The 6,481-nt window shown below is 48.0% G+C and overlaps 3 protein-coding genes across 3 annotated transcripts; 1 reads left to right on the forward strand and 2 right to left on the reverse strand.

Annotated features, from left to right (window-relative positions):
• Window positions 1-54: 54 nt before the first annotated feature.
• LOC120449370 (ATR-interacting protein mus304) lies at window positions 55-3,076 on the reverse strand. Its single transcript, XM_039631801.2, has 5 exons — window positions 3,034-3,076; window positions 2,354-3,002; window positions 790-2,290; window positions 511-690; window positions 55-445 (listed from the first exon to the last, which is right to left on the reverse strand). The coding sequence occupies exons 2-5, from the start codon at window positions 2,990-2,992 to the stop codon at window positions 222-224; spliced, it is 2,544 nt and encodes an 847-aa protein (XP_039487735.1). The 5' UTR covers window positions 2,993-3,002; window positions 3,034-3,076; the 3' UTR covers window positions 55-221.
• A 273-nt stretch (window positions 3,077-3,349) lies between these two features.
• LOC120448460 (DNA-directed RNA polymerase III subunit RPC4) lies at window positions 3,350-5,082 on the forward strand. Its single transcript, XM_039630477.2, has 4 exons — window positions 3,350-3,768; window positions 3,828-4,207; window positions 4,282-4,350; window positions 4,403-5,082. The coding sequence occupies exons 1-4, from the start codon at window positions 3,536-3,538 to the stop codon at window positions 4,966-4,968; spliced, it is 1,248 nt and encodes a 415-aa protein (XP_039486411.1). The 5' UTR covers window positions 3,350-3,535; the 3' UTR covers window positions 4,969-5,082.
• Window positions 5,083-5,437: 355 nt separating this feature from the next.
• Window positions 5,438-6,332, reverse strand: LOC120448462 (probable 28S ribosomal protein S26, mitochondrial). Its single transcript, XM_039630481.1, has 2 exons — window positions 6,041-6,332; window positions 5,438-5,966 (listed from the first exon to the last, which is right to left on the reverse strand). Exons 1-2 carry the CDS (start codon window positions 6,247-6,249, stop codon window positions 5,498-5,500), a joined length of 678 nt encoding a protein of 225 aa, XP_039486415.1. The 5' UTR covers window positions 6,250-6,332; the 3' UTR covers window positions 5,438-5,497.
• Between the last annotated feature and the right edge of the window lie 149 nt (window positions 6,333-6,481).

Below are 6,481 nucleotides of genomic sequence, written 5' to 3' on the forward strand. Positions count from 1 at the left end.
TATTTTTATCAAAATCGATTACTAGCGGTTTATTTAAACGCTGCTCAGTTGGTGAGAATTACAAATTTGTATTTTGATATGCGTAGATAAAACTCCACATTTATGCAATGAGCTTTTTCCAATTTGTTAACAAACCAGTTGAAACTTCACAATAAATTAACATCTTATCTACTAGTAACTTTAAAGCTATTACTATAATGTCATAACTAAGCAAATTATAACTACTCAAAAGTGTCCTCCTCCCGTTTAAGGGCACCAAAAAAGTCGGTGTCGAGTAATTTACTAGGATCAACTGTCACAGCCGACTTCGCAGTCTTTTGGGCATCCGCATTCTTGACAATGCGCTTCCATTCGGATAGGTCGTTGGCTGGATTATTGGGCTTTGCCTCCAGGTGAAGGGGTTTAAGCATGAAATGGGCTTTAACCAGTTGGTTTAACAAGCGCACTAAAAGGGGGAAAATATTCAAGAAGTTAGTAATGGAAAATATAGAACGTTGATAGTTCACTTACAATGTATTGGCTGAAAGCCAAGTAGGTCTGCATGCTCGCTCCACCAGTTGCATATGAGGCTGAGGTAGTGTTTGGTCGTCTCCTCGGAGTCGCGGAACAGGCAGGTGAGGTAGTACTCATGGAAGACGAGGGACAGAAGGTGCACCGCGATGCGGGAAATCTCGCCAACTTCTTCGGTGCCTATATAGGTGATAATAATGATTCTTATTATTCATCCGAGTGCTTTAAACTTAAATATTTAGAGATTATTTTGATTATATTATGAAGGCGCAAACTGACCTGCTTTCCTGCTGTGCAGCATCCATTGGTGCATCACCTGAAAGACAATGGTTACCGCACTGAGGCACAACTTTACATAGCACTCGCAGCCCTTGCCGCGCAGCGTTGTACTTGAATTTGCATTTTGATTCAAGTTCGAAACGGACGCTGAAGTCGAGCCGTTGGAGGCCGATCCATGCACGGCTCCTGTGGAGCTGCAGCTCAGACTGGTGGCGGTTTTCATCAGAGTACCATCGCTGGACTCCTCTTCGCCATCATCCGCAAAGTACGGCAGCATTTCAAGTATGAAGTCCGGTGGGTTCTTGAAGCACTCGAAAGCAAAGCGTACATGATTTCCTCCGATTTTGAGCATCAACTGAAAGTAGTCCTGCCGCAGAGGAGTTTCACTAAAGAAGCATAGCTCGAGTAAGCCCGCGTAGACCTGAAGCAAACAGGAGTCGGGGCCAAATCGATAAACGGAGCGAACGCGATCCGACACGAAGCAGTCCTTGGGACTATTTACACACATTTTAACCATAAGTTGGGGATGTCGAAGGCAGGTTAAAAGGCAGGAGCTAAGCTCAGCAAACACCCATGGACTGGGACGAGTAAAAACAAGCTGCTTAAGCAGATCAAAGAGTAGCTCCTCATTATGTTGAAGAAGGCAATTTCCATGCAGGAGGCTATTTAGGAGGGAAGTCAAGGCTTCCAGCAACCCAAAATATTTGCTGACCTCATAGGAAAATCCAAGTTTTATAATTGCTTCCACAGCCATCTCTAGCAGTCCCAAATCATTTTCTTTCCACTCCAGCAGACCCCTAGAAATCCTTTCCTCTTGCCGGCAAATCAATGCCAAAGTAGCCATGTAGCGACGCAACGGCACAGCCTTTTCGTTAGCATACAAACTGCTCTGCTGAGAGAGGGAAATGCGATGAACTTCCTCTTCTAGGTTGTGGGGATTGTAGGGATATAACATGCAGTTGTGTGGGAAGTCCAAGCTTTGAGCATATGCAGCAAACTCCGTGAATACCTTGCCGACCGATTTGAGTATTCTTGGCAGGAGGTTGTCCAAAGATTCCGGCTGCGCTTGCAGCTGAGCGTAGTAAAGCAGCAGTTGCTTCAATTCCAGCTCAAACAGGTTTCTCCGTTTCTTAGTCTGTTCCTCATCTTCTCTGCATTCGAACACACTGCCATTATCGGTTTTTAGTCCGGGCACAGATCTGTGTATGTTAAGCCTATTCAAGCGAAGTGAGGACCTTTTCTCCAATGGATCCGGAGCAGCCTGAAAACTGATCATGCTGGAATTCATACTTCTTTCATGGGCTTTTTGCTGTGTCTTCAACTTTGAGTACTCGGCATTTTTGATCTTCAACTCGATGTCCTTGGCCGCAATTTGCTTGGCCGCCTCCGCCACTTTTTTGTTACAGTCTCGATTCGTTTCGTCGGCCAAAGCGAGTTTTTCCATTTTGCTGGCCTGCAGCTGCTGGCGCAAGTGCTTTAGCTCATCACGAAGTAAGGAAACCTAGGGACATAATTTGGTTAGTTTTTGCAAGATCTAGAAATCGGTTTTAGGGTGTCTACTTACCTCACCCGACTTGATCTCATTGCGTTCCTTACTGTCTCCCAAATTCTTTTCCATCTGCGCGTTGTCGCGCTTGAGGGCTTCGATCCTATCCATGAGGAACTTTAGCTGGTGTTCCTGCTGGCGGGATTGTGTAGCATTGATGGTCATGGTCGTGGTTTTCTGCTGAACGCTGATGCTAGAGGTAGTAATCTTGCTGGTGCTGGGCTCCGGCGCCGGCATCTTTTGGGGCTCGCTGTCGATGAGGGTAACGGCCAGAAAATCAAAATCGTCATCATCCCCGAAAATGGCATCCATGTCCAGAGAAGTAGTCTTCTTTTGCGGCGGCGGTGGGGGCGGAAACATTTGCTGTGTGCTGGTGGAGCCCTGAAAAGTGGGTGCGAACTCACTGAAGGTAACCTCGCTGTGACCGATGATGTCCACCTCTGTTCCGCCCTTCTTTTTCCGCTCCTCCGCCTCGATTTCCGCCTCCGCCAGCTGGGTGGCCATCAGGATGACGTCGTCATCGTCGTCCCAGAGAATTCCATCGAAGTTGTTCCTTGGTGGACTGGGACGCGCTGATCCGCGGGTAACGCTAACATCCAGCCGCGGTTTCTTGCTCCGCGCGAAGTCTTTCATGGCAGAAAAGCGCTTGGAGGCCATGGTTCCTCCGGTTTCCTTAATATTTCGTTACTTTTTGGCCATGGAAGGTGGAAGATGATTTTGCCGGTTTGCTTTGTTTATAAAATGTTGTGCTCAACTAGGGTTGCCAGATGGGTGCTGGTAAGGTGATTCGTTTCGATTGCACTACCAAATGAGAGATGATGTTTCGAATCAATGTTGCATATAAATGAACTGCTTTGGTGTTTGCTGCAGCAATAAGCTATTTGTCTTATTTCTCTTTATACTTGAATGCTGGTCACTTTATATGTTTTGTCAAACAAAATACCGATAGAAGCCCGCTACAATCACGGTTTAAAAATCCGATATATGATGCGCAAAAGTAATGTCATCTGGCAACACTGAAGTCTATCGACAACGGTGTATCGGCATGTGGTGTATCGACACAGCTTTCCCATTAACCTCAAAGGAAAATCAAAGAAGTCTGCGGGAATTCTAGCGCAAAACCAACGAACTAACGAGGAAATCAGAGGCCAGCGACTTCGGTCGAACTTTCCAGGGGACGGGCGGCGCGAATGGAACGCTATGCCAGCGAAGCGGATGACGGTCACCACAGCAGCAGCTTCGTCCATCAGTGGAGCCAGTGGGTCCACCACGAATAATGGTCCGTCTGGGGGCGGGGCACGCCCACTGGAGACGCTAAACGGAATGACCAGGCTAACGCCCGCCCGCGACTTAACCCTCGGTGGGCGTGGCGCTGGGACAGCCAGCAAAAAGGTCTTTGCACCCAACTTGAATGCTGTGCGCAACAAAAATGCGTGAGTAATGGAATTATCCAAGAAGAATCATTCTTTTCATCATCTCATCTGTATCACAGCAATGTTAAGACGTCCAAGGACACCACGCAGCCTAGAAGCGGGCGCAGGGGTGGACGTGGCAACGGCACAGGAGCCACACGTGGTCGAGGTGGAAATTCCGCTGGCGGTGGCAACTCCACGCTCATCCAGACCCAGGGACTCTTCTCCGAAGGAGCAGGCGATGTTCATGTGCGAAGATCAACCGGAAATGGAACGGCATATGCACGGGGCGGTGAAGAGGTGGCTGTGACCAGGAAACGCGTGGATCGCAAGGATGACAAGGGCCAGGCCGAGCGTATCAAGGAGCTCCTGGGCGAGTCGGAGGCCAGTGGCGGCGAGCTCAGCGAAGAGGAGGCTAACAAGACTGAGATGGCACTCAAGCCCATCCTGCTGAAGGAGGGTAAGCTTTATATCCATGTTTTGATACGCACATGCAGAAGAAATTTATATCTATTATTTTTTTATAAACGCCAGGACTCTGGGTCTCCCAAAAGACACCGATAGCTAAGCAAGAAGACGCCAGCGCAACCTCAACACAAAAGGGTAAGGTCCTACACCTTTAAATTAGTATATTCTAATTTGATTTCGCTTCTAGACACTTTGGCAGTGGCCCAGCATTTGCAACAGCTGCATGTGGCTGCTCAGACAGCCAGCTTGGAGGAACCACCACTGCAGTACGGTCGCTATCCGCGCACCATTGGCAACTTTCTGGACTCCAGCGAATCGCAGATCTTTCTCATGCAACTGCCAGATGTGTTGCCGTGTGTGGGCGACGATTCCGAAGATCCGGAACCACCTAAAGCAGATCATCAGGCCACCAGTGAATCGGAACCCGCCAGTCCTGCAGCGAATTGCGCAAACGGACCCAAGGGTAGTATACTACGACAGCTGGAGGAAGGACAGATCGGCAAGATTCTGAGGTACAAGTCCGGTCGCGTTATGCTCCAACTGGGAGACACACGCTTCGACTTGGATATGGGTCTGGATCCGGGTTTCCTGCAGGAGCTCATGTCTGTGACCGCTAACCGCGAGCAACGCAGTGGAAATATGATCAATTTGGGACCCATTCAGGCCAAACTCAAGGCCACTCCAGATTGGGTGCACCTTTTCCAGCAGCAGGAGGCGGCAACCAAGCGAACGAATCCAGTACCGAGCACGTAGCACCCACTTCCCCATGGTAGATATGTAATATTGTAAATAGGCTGCGCCTAAGCTTAAGTTATTCCTATCTTAAATGACGTATATAAACGTTAAATATAGAAATTTGTAATACAAGGTTTGCTTTTTAAGTGTTTTACCAATGTTACGACAAAGTTCTCGAACTGCGGAACATTAAAAGGTTCGATATTGAGCCTAGAAAATCGGGTTTGCAGCTTCGGGATATGAAATATAAATTACATTAATTGTTACTTATCGCAAAGATCCAATATTTCTATATATTTGATGTTCAAATAGATTGATTACTATAATTTCCCAGACGGACCTTAAATTTCAACAGTATTCTAGTCCTAGCAAGCCCGATTGTCGCATTATCATAGCTATATTATCTAATTCCTATTCTTTTGCACAAATCGAAATATGCGTTATATATGTTGTTTAATGTGCAGAAGAATAAAATACATAAGGAGAATCCCATAAACAAAATTTAGCTAAAAAGCTTTTTAATGTAACAACAAACTAAGACAATTGATTAATTACTCAAAACTTGCTGGTTGGGTTCGCCAGAGGCGTCTGAAAGCTGAGAGGTGCTTCGTCCCTGGTAAAGATTCCCGGCCAAATCGATGGCGAAGTTGTGGTCCACGGGATTGGCCAGCGCAGTCTCAATGGCTGCATCCAAGGTCTCCCTAGTGATGAAGGTCTTGGAACGCTCGATCTCGAACAGAACCCGCTGGTTGGCCTGCTTCTTGCGCTCCTCCTCGCGCAGCTGTCGTGCCTCCAGTCGCTCCTGGACATAGGCCACCTTTTCCTCGCGCTCCTTGGCCAGTCGCTGGTCTCGCTCCTTGGCTATTGATGCGTTCCAGGCGGCATTGGCCTCCACGCACTGCTGGAACACGGACTCCTCCTGCTCGGGAGTGAGCACGATGTGGTCTGCTGTGGAGGTTTCCTCATGGCGCACGACTTCCTCTCTCAGAAACTGACGCACTGAGCGAAGTTGCGTTCTGAAATCAAGTTGAAATCAAGTTAGACGAAGATAAGAGAATAGAGGGACAGAAGCTGGCGCTGGTGCACCTACTTGTACTGGTTGTGGAGCCTCATGAGCTCCGTGCGCTCCTCCTCCGACTGCTTCTTGCGTTCGGGCACGCGGAACATTTTGCTCTTGGCCACCGGCAGCCAGCGCGGCTTCCTGCGCCAGCGGACGAACTCGAGGGTGAAGCTATTTCCGACCGTCTTCCCGGTGGGCAGGGTGGACTGCGTCAGCAGCTGGCAACCCGCTCGCAGCATTATTAAAGCAGTTTAATTAAAAAAAATACTTTTTACTTCGCCGCTGCTGAACTGTTGTGCAACTCTGTTGTCGATGAACTGGTTCCGCGCGGTTCAATAGCTGGTTCCGTCAGTTCCGTCCACATTTATTCCACTTTGCATTGCCTAAGCTGTTTTTTAATGAATTCGCGTAGACGTATTTTGTTAGTTACATCTTAGATCATGTAGCATTGCTTAAAATTTTTTGTAACGA

This window comes from Drosophila santomea, chromosome 3L (genome assembly GCF_016746245.2).
Source record: "Drosophila santomea strain STO CAGO 1482 chromosome 3L, Prin_Dsan_1.1, whole genome shotgun sequence".
Taxonomy (NCBI): domain Eukaryota; kingdom Metazoa; phylum Arthropoda; class Insecta; order Diptera; family Drosophilidae; genus Drosophila; species Drosophila santomea.